This window comes from Bufo gargarizans, chromosome 3 (genome assembly GCF_014858855.1).
Source record: "Bufo gargarizans isolate SCDJY-AF-19 chromosome 3, ASM1485885v1, whole genome shotgun sequence".
Lineage (NCBI taxonomy): Eukaryota > Metazoa > Chordata > Amphibia > Anura > Bufonidae > Bufo > Bufo gargarizans.
In genome coordinates, this window is record NC_058082.1 from 93766254 (window position 1) to 93786781 (window position 20528).

Below are 20528 nucleotides of genomic sequence, written 5' to 3' on the forward strand. Positions count from 1 at the left end.
AGCTCCGTCCATTGTGTAGTATATGGAGCTCATTACTGTAGCACTGCTCTCATTCACTTCAATAGGAGCAGCTCTGCAGTAATCAGCTCCATGTACCTCTCAGTGCATAGAGCTATGTGGTCCGGGCACTGATAAAGGGTGTTGGACCCCTGCCTATGCTAAGGATAGACCATCAATAACAAAGTCCTGGAACACACCTTTTAAAGGACATCTGTCAGCAGATTTGTACTTATGACACTGGCTGACCTGTTACATGTGCGCTTGGCAGCTGAAGGCATCTGTGTTGGTCCCATGTTCATATGTGCCCACATTGGTGAGAAAAAATGGTGGGTGTTTCGCCGTTACACCTAGAGGCTCAGCTCTCTCTGCAGCTGCCACAACTCTCCACTTTGATTGGCAGGGCCAGGCAGTGAAAATATCATCACACCTGATTCTGTCAATCAAAGTGCAGAGGACACAGCAGTTGCAGAGATAGCTGACCCTCTAGGTGTAACGTCAACGCCCCCGTTGCTCCTAGATGCTCATTTGCATATATTAAAACATCATTTTTCTCAGCAATGCGGACACATATGAACATGGGACCAACACAGATGCCTTCAGCTGCCGAGTGCACATGTAACAGGTCAGCCAGTGTCATAGGTACAAAACTGCTGACAGATGATTATCTAAACTATTTTGTTCATTATTTTCACTACTATTCTGTACTGATGAATCATTAAACCCATTTTTCAGAAAACTTGGATTTGTGTGCATTTCTTTGTCTCCTATAACCATAAAGTAGCCCATAACATTACAACAGCTGCCTCAGTGTCCATGGAGTAAAATCGAGAATTAGCTGTGCACGACCAAGGGTTGTCCACTGGGACCTCCAAAGAGCAGCAGTCATATGTACAAACCGGATTCCAAAAAAGTTGGGACACTATACAAATCGTGAATAAAAACTGAATGCAATGATGTGGAGGTGCCAACTTCTAATATTTTATTCAGAATAGAACATAAATCACGGAACAAAAGTTTAAACTGAGAAAATGTACCATTTTAAGGGAAAAATATGTGGAATCAGAATTTCATGGTGTCAACAAATCCCCAAAATGTTGGGACAAGGCCATTTTCACCACTGTGTGGCATCTCCCCTTCTTCTTACAACACTCAACAGACGTCTGGGGACCGAGGAGACCAGTTTCTCAAGTTTAGAAATAGGAATGCTCTCCCATTCTTGTCTAATACAGGCCTCTAACTGTTCAATCGTCTTAGGCCTTCTTTGTTGCGCCTTCCTCTTTATGATGCGCCAAATGTTCTCTATAGGTGAAAGATCTGGACTGCAGACTGGCCATTTCAGTACCCGGATCCTTCTCCTACGCAGCCATGATGTTGTGATTGATGCAGAATGTGGTCTGGGATTATCTTGTTGAAAAATGCAGGGTCTTCCCTGAAAGAGATGACGTCTGGATGGGAGCATATGTTGTTCTAGAACCTGAATATATTTTTCTGCATTGATGGTGCCTTTCCAGACATGCAAGCTGCCCATGCCACACGCACTCATGCAACCCCATACCATCAGAGATGCAGGCTTCTGAACTGAGCGTTGATAACAACTTGGGTTGTCCTTGTCCTCTTTGGTCCGGATGACATGGCGTCCCAGATTTCCAAAAAGAACTTCGAATCGTGACTCGTCTGACCACAGAACAGTCTTCCATTTTGCCACACTCCATTTTAAATGATCCCTGGCCCAGTGAAAACGCCTGAGCTTGTGGATCTTGCTTAGAAATGGCTTCTTCTTTGCACTGTAGAGTTTCAGCTGGCAACGGCGGATGGCACGGTGGATTGTGTTCACTGACAATGGTTTCTGGAAGTATTCCTGAGCCCATTCTGTGATTTCCTTTATAGTAGCATTCCTGTTTGTGGTGCAGTGTCGTTTAAGGGCCCGGAGATCACGGGCATCCAGTATGGTTTTACGGCCTTGACCCTTACGCACAGAGATTGTTCCAGATTCTCTGAATCTTCGGATGATGTTATGCACAGTTGATGATGATAGATGCAAAGTCTTTGCAATTTTTCGGTGGGTAACACCTTTCTGATATTGCTCCACGATCTTTCTGCGCAACATTGTGGGAATTGGTGATCCTCTACCCATCTTGGCTTCTGAGAGACACTGCCACTCTGAGAAGCTCTTTTTATACCCAATCATGTTGCCAATTGACCTAATTAGTGTTAATTGGTCTTCCAGCTCTTCGTTATGCTCAAATTTACTTTTTCCAGCCTCTTATTGTTACTTGTCCCAACTTTTTGGGGATTTGTTGACACCGTGAAAATTTGAATCAACGTATTTTTCCTTTAAAATGATACATTTACTCAGATTAAACGTTTGATCTGTCATCTACGTTCTATTACAAATAAAATATTGACATTTGCCATCTCCACATCATTGCATTCAGTTTTTATTCACAGTTTGTTTAGTGTCCCAACTTTTTTGGAATCGGGTTTGTAGTTGAACCAGGCATAAAGCATGTACATTTCCTACAGCGCCACCACAGGAGAAGTTAAGCATTTCTCACTGAAATTAATTGGCTGGAAGTGTAATTCATGGATGTGACAAGTCCTTCAGAGCAAGAGATGCTCTTTATACATTAGTTTCTATCCGCCATTGGCAAATCAGTGAGGGGATCTCTTAGTTAAGCAGACCTCCTCTAGTGTTACCAGGGTAGTTTATTAGTGTAAAAAAAAATATATAATTACACTTATGTTTGGAATGTCATGAAATTTATTCAATTGATATCACAGTTAGAAGCCTGAAATCCAAAACAAAAATGAATTCTGGTAAATGAGATCACACGGTCGAGTGACACCATATTCAGAAATGATGCAACATTCAATAAAAAAGCATGAATATGAGCAGAACAGAAACTGGTTCTTTATATCATGGGAAAAACCTGTACAAGTCAGCCACTGCCACATTGTTACACTGGGATGAATGGGTGTCAATGGGTAACATTATAGAAAATGCTTCCTTGTAGATTTGCTCCCGATGGCCTTTTGTCTTTGATCCATGCTGTACCATTCTCTGGTTATGTGCCCCTTTTGGGGAGGATAAAAAAGCAAAATCACCTATTTTTTACATTTATACTTCACTACAGAAAGAGCCCCAAGGGAAATGATGCTGGGCACATTTTGTTTCTAGTCACCCCCGCATTACACAACATATCACTTTTGCTCAGAGTTTTCCTTTATGAAATATCTGTTTCTAAAGAAATCTTTTCATGCCAGGAACTTTTCATTCATCCTGTATAAGGCCTCATGCACAATACCATAGTTTTGGTCCATTCTTTTCACAAAAGATGCGGACAGCACCGTTCCGTGGTCCTGCAATTTTTTTAAAAAAATCTAACGTGTCCTATTCTTCTCCAAATTTGCGCACAAAAATAGGCATTTGAAACATACTGTGGAATCGAAAATGCAGGATGCCCACGGTCGTTATCCGCATTTTGCAGACCACAAAAATAGGTACGGTTGTGTGCAGAAGGCCTGTGACTCTCCAGCTGTTTCAAAACTACAACTCCCAAAATGCCCTGGCAATCTCGAAAAAATTGTTGTGTTTTCCACAGCAAAGAAATTCCTTAGCTCCTTTTTCCTAGTTTCTAAAAAGTGAATGTTGAGCTGGTTGATAACGGGTCACAAGGCTACTTATTTTGATTCGTAAGGCTCTAAGTCTGTATTATGCACTATATAAATAAATCAATGTGATATAATATTTCATCACTAAATGCATCTCTCTACGATATGCAACCCAGAGGGACAACTCCTGGTGCAAAGCTACTGGTGACTCATGCTTCAGTTAGCATAATCAGTTATCTGTTGACAGATTATGCTGACTGAAGCATGAGTCACCAGTATTTAATGCAGGGGATTTCTTGTACAAGTCACTGTAATTGAGAAAGCCAGTCTGAAGACTAGTGAATCATCCTCAAGAGAAAATACAAAAAGTCCAGACTTATTGCTACTGATACATACTCCACCTTATAATGGCACACTATCCAGCAGCGGTCTTCAACTGGTTGCTTTTCAGCTGTTGTGGATCTCCCTGCATGTACAGCTGTATAGTATCCATATAGGGAAACAGCTTCATCTAGTAAAATTGTGAGAGGAGCGTCTGAGTTCCCAAGGTACAGGGTTCCAAATGTAATTTAAAGAGGACTTGTACTTTAAAAAACTAACTAACTTTTGATATGTCCTAGTGACATAAGAAAGGATTTGATCGGTAGTGGTCCTGGCCATGACACCCCCACTGATTGCTCACACAGACCACTGTATCTCCTAACTGCTGAAGACAAGCTCAATATGAGTCGGTCTCCAGTCCGTTTCCAGCAGTGTGCTCTCCAGCTCTCAGTGTGAGTACTTCTCTTTCCTCCTTCCAGCGACTGGTGGGATTTCAGGGCTTGGATCCCCAATGATCAAAAAAACTTTGATATGTCACCAAGATGTATCAAAAGTACAGGGACACTTTGAATGTCTGCTCCCTCTATTGCGCATCTAATTAACTCAATTAACACTGTTGTAAAGAGATTATTCCTCATCTTTCTAAAATTTGAGAAATGTCTCTAAAATAGACAAATATACAAAGTGTTCAATAATTGTTAAAAAGTTTGTAAAATATAATGCTTTACATCAAAATTTACTCCCAAAGAGTTTGTATCCTGACAAAATAGATTTATTTATCTAGTGTTAAGAAGAGATCGTAGATATAATATACTGTGATATACTCTGAGAACTTTTCTGGGCAAAAATACCGTATATTAGAAGGTGGAAACTGCTCTAAGGTAATTGATGTCACCTTGGTAAGGAAATTTTCTGGTTAAATTACTGATGGGGTTAATATATGCTTGCGAAGAGAGAAGGACTAGGTCGTTGTAGTTCAACATGCTTGATCCTTTTGTTCTCAGGCAGTGGCTTTCTGCCAAGATTGTGTATGAGGGATTCAGGAGAGACTTTGAACAAGTTTTCAGGTGACAGCTATCTAACTTACATCATAAGTAAAGTCTATGGGGACTAACAAACTGTTGCCTGAGGGCTGCCATCAATGAAACAAAGGTTGGATGGGTTGAATTTTTCCTGTCGGACATCAGAAGCAGCACAAGCTTTCTTGGTGCCCCAAGTAGAGGGGTTCAGAATGTGACCTCCAAGCCTCAGTCCTTGACTTTCCTCATGTAATACTACTCTGTTACCTCCATACTTGTGCAGGGTCAAACTGGCCAACGTACATCATATCTGTAGGCAAGGTCTGGTGGTTCCTACAGCTCCTTTACCAGCTCAACACCAGCTTTCTCAATGGTACCAAAAATGGATGCCTACTTCACCTTATCCTTGCTCTGTCTAACCCGATGGTTTCTTTGGGAGAAGTGCACCACCAGTATGTGGAAGCCAATAAAAAGATTCACTTTTTTTTTTAAAGTATTATACAAGCCATAAGGCCAGTAAGCACCTAAATATAATTTTTTTCAGACGTAAGATGGAATCAGTGATACAATTAATGAAAATTATTACATTATACCAAAATTATACATCTTACAGATATTTGGATGGTCCTGACTTTTGAGACTATGAAACTTTTCCTTATTGGTTTACATTCTTGTGTTCCTCAATACATATGGTATATAGTTATAATGTCCATGATGGTTTAGAATATCTAGATTCTAGAACAAAGAGCAGTAAACCATTTCCTAATACTACCAAGCGCACATAGATCCTGCTAATTTGGCCATCATAGATCACCCCTCTGGATGACTGACTAAATGAGCTCTGGCTCCAGTGGAGCCGGTCATTGGAGTTCAAAAATGCCCATAAAATTAGCCCAACTTGGATTGTTTCCACCATGTCTGATAATTACTCACTTTCATTATTATTAGTATGGTGGGTTATTATGAGAAAAACATGCATGGTCTGCCTAAAGAGGTCGTCCATTTAAGGTCCCCTGAAGATAAACTGGTCACATACAGTCTACCGCTGAGACCGCCAGCGATGAACTGTAAACTGCAGGAGAACCCAGCAGCAAGTGATCAATTATCCTGCAGTACCACCACAGGTGAAATTAAGCATTACTTGGTGTCCACTGAAAGCAGTGGGCTGTTGGTGTAATGCATGTATGCGGTGGACCCTCTTGAATGAGAGTCACTCTTTGTAGCCACTCTATAATCTAGAAAATAGATGAGGGTCCTCAACAGGGAATACCTCTCAAAAAATTCATAATTCCTCAGTAGGGTATTTGAAAATAGGTTTTCTAAATCAGACAACCAATTTTAATACCTGGTGCAAGTTAAGGAAGAACATAAGGTAGAGGTAATGGTGAAAAATAAGCCGCCTTATGGCAAGGAATTTTCGAGACAACTTTTTGTATACAGTGCCAACATGAACTAATGCAGAAGAAGGAGCATTATCTTAGAAATTTGAGAGCCCTGCTATACATAACTACAGAGCAATGTGACCTTACCATGGCCATCTATCATCTAGAATTACAGAACTGGAGTCTTTATCATTTGGACCTTATAGCTACAGAATACTCAATTGAGGGAGTATTGGGGGAGGAACAAACAGGGGCACTTACACAAATTTCCTTCACTTTAGCCCCTTAAAGCTGTTCCTATTAGCACTTGTTACCTTCTTGCGACACAACTATAGATTATGTTTAGGCTGTAGAATGGTGAAGCAGTGTATATACAGTATATAAGACATTTCAGTTATGTAAAACGTAGCAACAGGTCAGTAGAAATTTTAGGGATCATAAAATGCTTACAGTACAAGTGCTGGCTTGGTCAAACATAAATACAACTCCTCAATGTTTACCTATGAGAAAAAAATACACTCTAAAAAAATAGAAAACTCTAATGTCAGATGAAAATATAACACTGCGTAACCCGCAATATGCGCAACCATTAAAATGAGCAAATCCCGTGACACCTAAAAGCCGAGGGATTTATATGTTATCATCAAAACAGAGATGAGTACTTTACCAAAAAAAGCATGCATACAATCGCTGTGGTCATACAGCACGGCCGCCATGATAATGAACACAACAGTGAGGCAGTGATCTGGAATTCTACAATGTAGATGACTACACGTTGACCAAGCTTTCCGAGGCCGCGAAGTGGGGACACAAAGCCATGTCCGTCTTCTGAAGCTGCTTTAAGATACGCTTGTGAAACTTGTTGCGCACACGATTGAACTCCATTATGTCCAAGGGATCTTCTTCAATCCAAAATTTATGAAACTCATGCATAAGAAAACCTAGGATGAAACATTTCAAAATGGTTATTTAGGCACCAAACCAAGGGCTGTGGATATTCATATATCCATTTCTGGAGGTTCCCATCAGTAGATATACGAAAATGGGTGTAAATACTTCTGTCTGGACTTCATAAGAGAACACTATAGTCAACCCAACCAAAAATGGTTCCTAAGAGATAACAATAGAATGGATACCACTGCACTACTAATGGAGACAACACAGATTGTAGGACCCAACAGATCAGGTGTAAACTGTGTGGGAATCCAGAAGAAAGTGTTCAATATGAAATCAATGGGCTGCATGGATGTGTTGGGTCCTCCAGAGTTGGATGCACTCTTTGTAACCACTCTCTTTCCTGGTTACAGGGTCCTGAACGGAGCATTTAATATGGTATTTGAAAATGTGTTTTCAAAACCAGACCAAACATCACTCAAAGCATGGAAGGTGCACCGCGCTTCTCGGAGCACTCTGCACCTTCGGCTTGCATTGGCTCTGCTTTTGCAGCATGCAGAGTATGGATCCTATAAACTTTCCTTGGATCCGTACTCCACATGCTGCAAAAACATAACCTGATACCTGTTTTTGATCCACTATTTCCTGTGTACTGACCACAATGTATGGGCCTTATACCCCACTGTCAAACCAATGTCTGTTCAGGCTATATACCTAAATTTAGCATTTGGTCCTGATTTCAGAACTGTACAAAATCTCCACCTATTGCTACAGAAATACACTGTACAATGATCCTGACTGTGTTATATGTACGTTTTCTCTTTATGATTTTTATTCAGATACCATCAAAAAGGCCAAGGCCTCTTCCTTCTACATATAGGGCACAGGCTCTCTCCCTCTGGCTCTTAAAGGGCCAGTGCACGCACACCCTAATTTACCCCAGCCTAGGACTGGCCACCTTTGGGTACTTAAGGCACCTTCCCCGATAGGAGGGCGTCTGCACAATAGATTTTCTAGCTTACTAGATTCTGCAAAAGTGAGCTGTATCTGTTTGTGTACTGACTTATGGCGGATTCCTGGATTCAAACCTCTGCTGCCCAACCTGACCTATGTCTGACCTCCGTATTGACTCTTTGCTGCCTGCCTTCAGACCATTTACAATATTGCATGTACTCTGCCTGCCCTGGCCTTGGCCTGTCCCTGAATACGATTTTGCTGACCCCTCGGAGCCCTTTGTCTCTAACCCCAAGCCCCATGAGTCAGCTGTCAACCACACAGAGACTACTCCTGAAGGTAGCAGCCTGGTTGCTCCCCTGCAGCGAAATCCAGATCCCTGTATAAGGATTATAGATTTAATAGCAGGGGACTGCCATGATAAGACCCAAAGTCAAAACTGTTGGTTAATACAGTGGTTCCAAACCCACTGCCATAACAAATACTTACAGAAAGTTTGCTGGAAATGATGCAAGGACGGAGCTTCTGGGGCCACATTGTACAGATGTGTCTTGAGAGCCCCACTTATCAGCAGGTTGTAGGCCAGGTCAGTAATATTAATTCCAACAATGGCAAAGGAGTATCTGTAGGATATGAAAGTAAAAGTTGTTCAAAAGAATATATATGATATACAAATTCAACCCCAGTAATCTTCATCAATAAATCAGTAGAAAAGGGACCAGACTGGTATCCATTTTTTTTTTTTTACAATTTCATGTCTTATGATTATATATATCGTAAAATACCCAGGGCAGGCTGACTTATTAACGCAGAAATACACATTAAATACAATATGTAATAAATGCATTGCGCACTCAGAACTAAAGACTGTATTAAAGAGTCTCTGTCAGCATGATCAACCCTATTAAACCAGGCATACAGCCTGGTAGGGTTGTTCATGCTGATAAAAACAATACCTTTATTATGACTATCCGTGGCCCCATTGCTGAGAAAAACACATTTTATTTCTATGCTAATGACCTAACTGGCCGGCCGGCCTTCAGAGCACCAATTTTGTTTAACCCCTTCACCTTCAAGCCCTCCACCCATCTCCTGGATTGACAGCGCTAGACATCAGGTATAGACATGTCTACTTGCGCAGGCTTTCCTGGTCTCAGGGCTTGGCCTGTGCTCTCCAAGCGCTGAGACCTGTCATCTGTGCCGCGCTATATCTCCTGGTCTCAGCCCTTCTCACTGCAGCAGGAGATAATACATCCAGACCCATCTTGAAGTCTTTTAGTGAGTTCCTCAGTCTCACTGCTCTTTCAGTAAAGAACCTTTCCTCGGGATGTAGAGGATGTCCCCTTGTTATATTCCACATTTTCTGTTATAAACATACCCAATGGCCTTGTCAAACTTTTTCATTTCCCATTCCATTTTGCTGATTTTACTAAAGAGAAAGAAAGAAAGAGATCAAATTAGCAAATCAAGTGGATAAAAGCTTAGAAACGTATAAAACACACAGACACATCAAGATGGGTGGGATGTTAAACCAACACTTAGGCCGCATTCTGACGCAGGCAGAAATGTTACGGTTGGGAAAAGAACCACCGGATACTGCAGCACAATAATTGTGAGGGTTTTTGGTATTCACATAAAATTATTCTAAAGAAACCATATGCAATGTATCGTAGGTAAACTAGTGGTGACAGCGCAGTCGCTTGTTCTTCCTGTACATTGAACCGGACATACCTCAAGTGTTTTATATTTTAATCACTAACATCAATAATAGACTTTTATGATGGTATTTTATATGCATTTTGTACATGTTCAATAGATACCCCCATTTTAAATGTATTACAACTGATAAGGCCTCTTCTCTAGAACCTCTACTTTACAGAATGGCTGTTAGTCAGGTTTTTTAATCTGAAAGACTCAGCAGAATACTGTAGCTTCAGTGTTCTCAAAAGAAACCAAAATAGCGTCAGGTCCTTTTTAAGGCTATGGCCACTTTAACACATTTAGTTAGGACAGCTGCCCATGGTGGCTGGTGGGCACGGACACAACACTACTCACCTGGCTGCTGCCTCCATGCTTCTGCCTAGTACTCCGACCTCTGGTCCCTTTAGGGTGCCCTCACCTGTGGACTCCTAAACGGACAGTGCACGCACTTGCAATCAAATGGCTAGGAGTCCCTCTCCAAGCAGAGGATGCCTGAGCTTTAAGGTTTCCTGGTGACCAGTAAAGGTGCTTCTGTGATTCTCCTGCATTTTGCCTGCATTTGCTCCTGTCTGTTCTCCAGCCTTGTATCCCCTGTATGTCTGTGTGTCCCTTAACTTTTAGTTTTTAGTTCTGTTCATGTTTAAGTTTAACCCTATCCATCTTGTCTGTATCCCTACCAAGCATCCAGCCTGCCTGCCTTGTCTGTGTCTTCATTATGACCCTGCCAGCCAGTTTATAATGTGTCTCCTACCAGCTATACAGTAGTACAAGTGTTCTGTCTAGATCCTTAATCTTACATTTAAGCCTTAGTGCCTGTTCAGACTGCTTCTGTGGTTTTCCTGCATTTTCTGCATCCTGATTTCCAGATGCTTACACCGAAGTCCCTGACCCCAGTGAGTCAGCTGTCAGCTGCCCCACCGGGGCTATCCAGGAAGAAGCAATCTGGTTGCTCCCCTGCAGCAAAGTCCAGATCCCTGTACAGGGATTCAAGGGTGAATACCGGGGGAGCACAGAATAACGCCCTTAGGCCTCTTTCACACGAGCGTTGTAATGCGTTTTGCACTCGCGTGAGAAAAATCGCGTATGCTTGGGATCGGTGTTCTGTAGATTGTATTATTTCCCCTTATAACATGGTTATAAGGGAAAATAATAGTATTCTGAATACAGAATGCATAGTAAAATAGCGCTGGAGGGGTTAAAAAAATAATAATAATAATTTAACTCACCTTAATCCACTTGATCGCGCTGCCGGCATCTCCTTCTGTCTTCATCTTAGCTGTGTGGAGGAACAGGACCTGTGGTGACGTCACTCCGGTCATCACATGGTCCGTCACATGATCTTTTACCATGGTGATGGATCATGTGATGACCGGAGTGACGTCACCACAGGTCCTGTTCCTCCACACAGCTAAGATAAAGACAGAAGGAGATGCCGGTAGTGCAATCAAGTGGACTAAAGTGAGTTAAAAAAAAAATTTAACCCCTCCAGCGCTATTTTACTATGCATTCTGTATTCAGAATGCTATTATTTTCCCTTATAACCATGTTATAAGGGAAAATAATAATGATCGGGTCTCCATCCCGATCGTCTCCTAGCAACCGTGCGTGAAAATCGCACCGCATCCGCACTTCCTTGCGATTTTCACGCAACCCCATTATTTCTATGGGGCCTGCGTTACGTGAAAAGCGCACAAAATAGAGCATGCTGCGATTTTCACGCAACGCATAAGTGATGCGTGAAAATCACAGCTCATGTGAACAGCCCCATAGAAATGAATGGGTCGCGATTCAGTGCGGGTGCAATGCGTTCAACTCACGCATCGCATACGTGCGGAATACTCGCCCGTGTGAAAGGGGCCTTAGGGTTAGCCCAAAGTCAAATCGGTTGGGTAGCACACTAGGTCCACACTCACTGATACGGAACACATTTGCTTCCTAAATGGAAAACGAAGCACCTTTTTAGATAGACCGTCAAGAAATTCCTACTATTTTGCTCCTGCAGAGCCTGTGTAAGTCCTTCACCTAGCTGCTGATCCTGCTGAATCTGACATATATTCGTCAGAGCTCTGATTCTGCTTTTGATGGCTCTCTATGCTTTCCTGCTCCCTTTTGTTACAAAGTTTTTTTGTGGTCGCTTGTACTACTGATTTATGTAAAGTTTTGTGAAAGTACAGTGATTCTTTTAAAAGCTCCTAGGTATATGCCCCTACTGCACATTACATGACAATGTACATACCCACAATGTTCATGATTTTTATGGCCAAAGGGCTTCAGTCTCCAATCACTGAGAAATTCTGAGAGCTTCTACTGTAAAAGGTTTTACTTAGTTATTTCAAAACTGGGGCAATGACCTTAAAATGCAACATCTGAGAGTTTCAGACAGACTAATGGATTGCAATTTATTCCTTTTTATGCTGTGTGCGGAGTACGGGCTGTGGGTGGATGGTCTGGCATTTACAGCAAATCAAGTACTACTTGAAAGGCACAACTAGAACTAGAATAGAATGATGTAAACAAGGTTAGAGAATATTGCCTTAAAGGGGAACTCTACCCACAATAAATGCGAGGAGATATTTACTTCGCTATGTGAATTTTTTTCTAGCAGATAGCAGGGCTGTTTTATCCATAGGAGATACCCGCTATTGTTGCCCTGGCCTCCCCACTGTTACACTTATTACAGAGTAGTCACCTCCTTACTCTTCTCTCTCACCACAGCCACGCCTCCCCTCAGGCTCCACCCACCCACCCTCACAGCCACTAGTCCCCTCAGGACCCTAGATACCTCCTGTAGGGCATCAGTATTAAAGGGGTTGTCCTATCTGTATATATATGGCATAGTGATAGGATATGGTATAAATCTCTTCTCCTCTCAATTCACTACTATGGGACTTCTGAAAATAACTGAGCAAGCGTACTCGGCTGTTTTTGGAAGTCCCATAGCATTGAATGGAGAGGAAACCGTAAATATGTGGCCATCCTTCTGAAGAAAGCCAGGCCGGCACACGGCTATTTGTGGAAGTGCCATACCAATGCATGGAGAAGGCTTCACATGTGCAATTTGCTATCCTTGACACGGGAGCCGTTCTTGAGAGCTTTCCACCTCACCATTACTGCCGCACATTTCTGCCCCATTATGTTTTAGTTTCATGCCAGTTTATTGGTGTGGCAGAGACATGGTATATATATATATATATATTTTGACAACACAGAAATCACTGACACCCCTGCTACAGTCCATTTACCATCAGGGGCGGACTGTCCATAGACTCTACAAGAAATTTTCCAGGTGGCCCGATGCCTATAGGGCCACCCGAGCTCTCCTCACTGCCACTGGCCAGGTACACACTACCGGGGGAACTATAGGGGTCGTTATTCGCGTTATTAGAGAAAGTCCAGGCAACATGCTGAACTGTAGGGTTTGCTTGGTGTTGTGGCATCTCACCTCCTATGCCCCCTGCTCCATATCAGAGACAATTGGAGGAGGAGGACAGAACGTGGCTGATATTAATGGCCACCAAAGAAGGACAGCTTCTGAGGAGGTACCGGTATTATGTGCTGCACTATGGTATTACTGACCCTGCCAACTTGTAATGGCCTCATCTACTTGTGTTGCCCCACCTTCTGTCAATTTGGATGGGCCTACAACATGGGACCACTTTTAGTTTAGATTTCCCAGGGCCACTTAAAGTTCCCAGTCCACCTCTGTTTACCACACACTTGGTTAGAGACAGTTCTAGGAACATTTCTTTCAAAGAAAACAAAAAACCCAACACAATAGATAAAAAAAACCATGTTTGCCGATGAAGGAATAAGGCGTGGGCCGTGACACATCACATGACCGAAGACGGCAGCATAGCAGTGAAAGTAAATAGGGTCATGTTGCGACCTGCAAGATGCGGCAACAGCGACCTCCTGGACGCAAGAAATCCAAACCTGCTGGATTTCTTGCGACTATCGGGTGGGGGCGACTTGCAGGTCACAACGTGATGCCATTCATTTTCATTCTGCTTTGAAATAGAATACAGTCACATTGTAACGTTGCGGTCTTTGGCTGTGTGATGTGTGTTACGGCCAGAATTGCTCTGTTATCCCCAGCCTTATTTTATTCTTGACTGCGCCAGTATCTCCCACGTTGGCCTGTGTAAGAATGAGACAGAGAAACCAATCATGATATTGCACCATACAGATGTAGCAGAGTTAACAGTCACAGTCATAACCGAATGTGACTGTTAACTCTGCTACATCTGTATATCCTTTTGACATCAAACACCCCGTCATGCTAGGTTTAGATCGTAACACAAAGATGCATCATGGGAAACATGGATAGAAGCAAATGTACACGGAAAGTTGTGGGAGGCTAAGAAACAACAGCAAGAACATTGCACTAACATAGACAACGCTTCAATTCACAAATGAATGAACCCGATTTGTTTCTATGGCAACACTGCTCTTTTTTTTCTTTTTTTTCTTTTTTTACAAATGTCCCCAAAATGTCTTTCTGGCAGACTGAAAAAGAGCGCAATGTATGTATAATTAACATCAAGAGGGACATCATCTGTTTTCCCTTCTTCATGTAGATGAGTGGTATCTATAAAGATTTAAAGGCCATCTGTCAGCAGTTTTGTATCTATGACACTGGCTGACCTGTTACATGTGCACTTGGCAGCTGAAGGCATCTGTGTTGGTCCCATGTTCACATGTGCCCACACTGCTGAGAAAGATGATGTTTTCATATATGCAAATGAGTCTCTAGGAGCAACGGGGGCGTGGCCATTACACCTAGAGGCTCTGCTCTCTCTGCAACTGCTGTGCCCTCTGCACTTTGATTGACAGGACCAGACAGCGAAAACATGATCACACCTGGTCCTGTCAATTGAACTGGAGAGAGCGCGGCAGTTGCAGAGAGAGCGGAGCCTCTAGGTGTAATGGTAACGCCCCAGTTGCTCCTAGAGGCTCATTTGCGTATAATAAAACATAATTTTTCTCAGCGATGCGGGCACATATGAACATGGGACCGACACAGATGCCTTTAGCTGCCAAGTGCACATGTATCAGGTCAGCCAGTGTCATAGGTACAAAACTGCTGACAGATGCCCTTTAACAGTGCTACATTACAAAATGATACCGCTGTGAACCCCTACTATGGAGGTTAGTGTGCATATCGGTCCACCACTGTATTCTCTTCTCTATGGCTGACACAGACAGCGCTCCCATTAGCCCCACTGAAGTCAATAAGAGCAGCGCTGCAGTGACCAGCACCCTCCACTACACAGTGGTCAGGGCTGCGTACTTCTGGCACTGACTTTATGTCAGACAACCCCTTTCATTCAAAAGTGACTATCAATATGGCTGCCCTTCCTGTTGTTACTTCTGCAAAAATGGCCACCACAACAAAACAGAGATAGGGTGAAATCATTGTCTACAGCTCCTGCACCTGATTTACTACTAAACAGTAATTTTTAGGATTATGGTTGAAATTCCTTTTCAATGTGTTTTCTGAGACTAGAGAAAGACAGCGCCACTTCCAAAAACAGCGCCACTCCTCTCCACAGGTTGTGTGCAGTATTACACCTCAGCTCCATTCACTGCAATACCACACACAACCCATAGACAGGCGTGGCACTGTTTTTAGAATAAAGCAGCCCTGTTTTTCTAATCCTGGACAACCCCTTTAAATGATGCTTGTAAATGGAGGTATCAGTTATATGCATGACCAGAATCAAACCATTCTCCCCTCAAAAAATTGCATGTTACATTTCCTTTCAGTTGGTATTTGGTTTTATAGGGTTTTTGGGGGAAATACACATTTTTTAGGACAGATCAACAACAAGTCATCTATGAGATGTGTGAACAGAGGTGGTCTGGCCCTCAGGGCCCCCAATAACTAGCAGAATGAAGGAGCCACAGAGCTCGTGTGACCGATGTGGCTTCTTTAATAGGGGAGATTTATCCAAACTGTTGTGACGGAAAACTGGCTTAGCTGCCCATAGCAACCAATCACATTCCTCCTTTCATTTTTCAGAGATCCTTTGGAAAATGAAAGGTGGAATCTGATTGGTTGCTATGGGCAAGAAAGCCAGTTCTACTTTACACCAGTTATGGTAACCGTTCCCAATAGTTTTTTCAGGCACAGCGGTGTTTTCGTGCACGTCACTGCGCCCAGGATTGCAGCTCAGCCCAATTTAAGTGAATGGCATCAATATGGGTCATTTATCCAAGACTGGTGTTTTACTCTGATCTCTGATAGCCCCTGCGATGCCGGAGGATGCACTTCATTTATGATGAGGCTCATGCCTTTGTCATAAATTAGGCGCATCCTCTGGCCGTCCATGGCTGGAGTATTCTTCAATCATCATTTACACCTGGTAATAGGCGTAAATGGTTAGTGAATTTACTGGGTCCCCGCCACCCCCCCCCCCCTTTCCTCACTCCCCAGGGGCAAGAATGGTGTAAAAATGTCTGTACAAATGTTTTTATTCCAAAAACTAGTGTAGCTTTCTTAGTAAATGACCCCCCTAATGTGTATTACCAAAATGGCACAACAACACGGTAGTAAGTAACCAAATGCGCGCACAAAGGGGTGGAAGGCAGCTTAGAAAAGATGCAGTCCTGATCAGAAATACCGAATAGCTCAGCAGTTTTTAAATGCAAAACCATTAATTTATAATAATAATAATTATATATATATATATATATATATATATATATATATATATAAAAATAAATATGGAACTCAGGGTTTGAAGAAAGTGAATTTTAGAAAATTGTCCAAGAAAGGCCTGCTCACACCTAGCAGTACATTGTTGATTATGCTGCGGATGCAAGCCCTGCTTTATATGACCCTTAAACTTGCATTTTTAAAAATTTTCCAAAAATTGTACTTTCAGATCAATAAAATATACAAACGTTCACACACACTGTTTGATAGGATTTTTTTTTTTTTTAGGCAGGACTGACCTATTCCAGTCTCTTTATATGGTGCACCACACCCCCCAAAAAATTGTCACAGTGCAAAAATAACCATACCTGGTGGTGGTGTCTATATACCACCATAGAATGGAGGGGAAGGTAGTACTAGGGCACAATGTGGTGGAGGGGGCATTATAACTACAGGGGAGTACTATAACAACTGGGGCCACTACAGAGGGGTACTACAAGTACTGGGAGCACTACAGGGGGGCTATTATATCTACTGAAGCGCTATAAGGGTGATTATACTTACTGAGGGGACTGGAAGGGCCATTATAACTACTGGGGGCACTATAGGAGGCATTATAATTAGTGGGAGCTCTACAAGGGAGCATTTTAATTACTGGGGGCTCTACAGGGGGCCTTACGGAGAGGCCGTATTACTACTGGGGGAACTTTGGGGAGCTTTATCATTAATGGGTTCACTATAGGGCATTATTACTACTGAGGGTTCTGTGGGGGCATTAATTTTGCTGGGCACAATATCAAGGGCACTACTTCTAACAGGGGTACTCTGTGGGGGCATTATCACTATAGGGGGCACTATTATTAGTGAAGGCTCTCTGGGAGACAATTAATACTATAAAAGAGCATTCACATGACTATCCATTTTGCGGTCCACAAATCACAGATCCGCAAAATACAGATGTGGTCCGCGTGCATCTCACACTATTCGCTGCCTCCATTGTTAAAATGCCTATTCTTGTCTGAAAAACGGGCAAGAATAGGACATGTTCTATCATCTGCAGGCTGCACGGATGCGGACAGCACACAAATGATATTTTTGCAGCCCCAAAGAAATAAATGGGTCTGTGTGCAATCCACAAAAAATGCAGATTGAACGTGGATGGAAAAATAGTCGTGTGAATGTAGCCTTAGGGCTCATGCACACGAACGTGTGCCGGCTGATCCGTGCGTTGAGGACCGCAAATTGCACATCCAGCGGTTTCCGCAGACGGATCCAGACTTATTCAACTTGAATGGAGTCATGATTCGTCCATAACGCAAAAAAAAAATAGAACATTTTACGTTTCCATCCGTGTTGTTCCATGCCTCCGTGCTACACCGCTCCTTCAAGTGAATGGGTCCGCATACGTGATACAGTGCCCATATATTGCGGACCCGCTGTTTGTGGACACGGCATGAGGCCTTAGTGGGACTTTTGGGAGCACTTTGGGGACTATGGGGCACATTTATTAAGACCGTTGGGGCACCAGGAGGTGGAGGATATTAGAAAAGTGAGGAACCTAACATGTCTGTGTGGAAAACTTTGCAGAGACTAAATCATCATGGGTCGTCTGGGCAAAATGGAGAAGATGAGGAAAGAGAAGGTCTACATCAGAGGAGACGTCACAGGACGTACTAGGTATGTAGTGCTGTATAACCATGTAGGTGTGACAGTGCTGAATGTGAAGTCTATCCAAATATTCTTTAACAATCGGGCCAGGGTGTTGGATTGAAAATGTAACACATATGCATTGAGGCATGGGGCCCAACCATAGCAATGCCCCTGGCTGCGAGTTCACTTCAGAGATGCAGGGTTCCGTCCGGGAAATACAGCTGTCACCTGGCGTGTGAACCTGGCTCGTAGCCGAGTTTTAGTTACAGTAGTTTTTGAGGTCTTCACAACTGGCAAGTGTGAGCAGGGCCTGTGTAACTAACACACGGGAATGCATCTTTAGCTACAAAATCACCCCCCCCCCCAAAAAAAAAAATATAATATAATAATAATAATAATAATAATAATAAATACAAAAAGTAAAACACAACAGTATACCTGAAGTCCTCTTTACTGACATCCCTTAAATTGCAAAACAAAGAAAGAAAGAAAATAAAGCAACTAAAATAAGATAAAAAGCATAAATAATGCAATATACAAGCATTAGACACTATAAAAACTGGGTCACATCATTTCAGTATGAAAGAATAGTTTGGAGCATGAAAGAGATTTTCCAGCAGACTGGAGGGACCCGGTACGCTACTAGCACATAATGCTAACTTATTAAACAGTTTTGTCAAATACATAGTTACATCGCAATAAGAAGAAAGAAAAATGCTGAAAAATCACAGTAGCTATGTGACAGACCCTCTAGTGATGCAACTCCCCTTTCAAAGGATATGAGTTTTCTTACAAGTCCAGCACATCATATCAGTTCTGGTACTAAGCAGACAAGCAAAATATGGTGTCTGTCAGTGGCACTGCCTTAAAGGGAACCTGTAACGGGGATTTTGTGTATAGAGCTGAGGACATGGGTTGCTAGATGGCCGCTAGCACATCCACAATTACCAGTCCCCATAGCTCTGTGTGCTTTTATTGTGTAGAAAAAACAATTTTATACATATGCAAATTAACCTGAGATGAGACCTGTACGTGAGATGAGTCAGGGACAGGACTCATCTCAGGTTCATTTGCATATGTATCAGAAAGTACACAGTGGACAGAACCTTCTGCTTCTCACTCCATAGTTTCCAGCGCCAGCTGACTGGTGGGGATGCTGGGTGTCAGACGGCCACTGAAAGTCCGACCCCCACCTGTCTGATATTGATGACCTATCCTTAGGATAGGTCATCAAAATTGAAGTCCCAGAAAACAACTAACATTAGTATACTAGTTTTCTCCTAGAGCGCAACGCATAATGGCATGATTTTGCATCTCCAGGAGAGTTTTCTATGAATCCGAAAAGTAAGGGAGAGTCCACATGTCCGTTTCATTTTCCATTGTTCTGATCCATCAGAAGAACAGAAAAAAAACAAAAACAGGATCCTGTTGCACATTTGGCATGCGTTTGAGATCTGTTTTTTCAGATGGGAAAAAAATATCCTGCATGCCAGGTAATACAAATACTAACACACGACAGCCTGTAAGTCACAAATCTGATATATAAGCCACAGTTAATAAAAAGTAAATTAACAATCCAGATGCATAAATAACATGTAGCTTTATACCTGCATTTGGGCTGAAGGGAGTCAGAAAGAATCTGAAGAGCGGAGTTAGTGTCTTTTTCTGCAAAGTATCTACAATGTAAAAGAAATACAACACAAATAAGTCAAAGAGGGTTAAAACAACAAAAACTAGAACACGTGTTGTATCGCACTGGATTTTACCTAGAAAAGAACAGCACAATTTTTCTACAGTCTGTTTCGTAACTCGATAATGAATTACAGCCAATGTCACAAACATAATTCTGCAAGATTCAGAGCGCAACTCTTTGGCTCAAAGTCTTCCGAGAGTAAAAACTCAGCTAAGATGTAAGGGAGTTGGACTTCTTCAGTGTTACTGATCAGAATTACAAATGAGCTCTTGACAAGCTCTGCCTCTAATGCCACCAGATGTAAGGCAGCTATCCTATAAGTAGCTGTCCTATAAGATAGCTGCCTTACATCTGGTGGCATTAGAGGCAGAGCTTGTTAAGAGCTCATTTACATGTCATTCTTCCCAGAATTCCAGAGAAGCATGTATGGCCTATAAGTCTCTTCACGCTAATTAAGGTGCACTCTCCCCAAGGAGAGATAGTACCCCCCAAAATCCTGACTTAGGCCTCTCAGCTAGTTAAGCCAGTGCTTTCTGCTCTGCACTGATGAGGGGCAATCACCCCGAAACAGCTGTCTGCAGATGAGGTGCGGGCTTATTTAATATCCGAGTCATCTCTCAAGGCGTATTTAAAGGGTCGAACAT

General features: G+C 42.4%; 1 protein-coding gene across 2 annotated transcripts in view; it reads right to left on the minus strand.

Moving 5' to 3' along the window:
* Positions 1-2774: 2774 nt before the first annotated feature.
* Positions 2775-20528, minus strand: part of ELMOD1 (ELMO domain containing 1) — a 131183-nt gene continuing 113429 nt past the window's right edge. The window contains exons 8-12 of one of the 2 annotated variants that reach the window (XM_044285988.1): positions 19799-19867; positions 18630-18653; positions 9561-9611; positions 8672-8805; positions 2775-7275 (exon numbers count right to left, since the gene is read on the minus strand). In XM_044285988.1, the coding sequence (XP_044141923.1) occupies positions 7103-7275; positions 8672-8805; positions 9561-9611; positions 18630-18653; positions 19799-19867 (451 nt within the window). In that variant the 3' untranslated portion in view covers positions 2775-7102. The remainder of the gene's footprint in view (positions 7276-8671; positions 8806-9560; positions 9612-18629; positions 18654-19798; positions 19868-20528) is intronic. The other variant, XM_044285989.1, reaches the window with a different exon arrangement.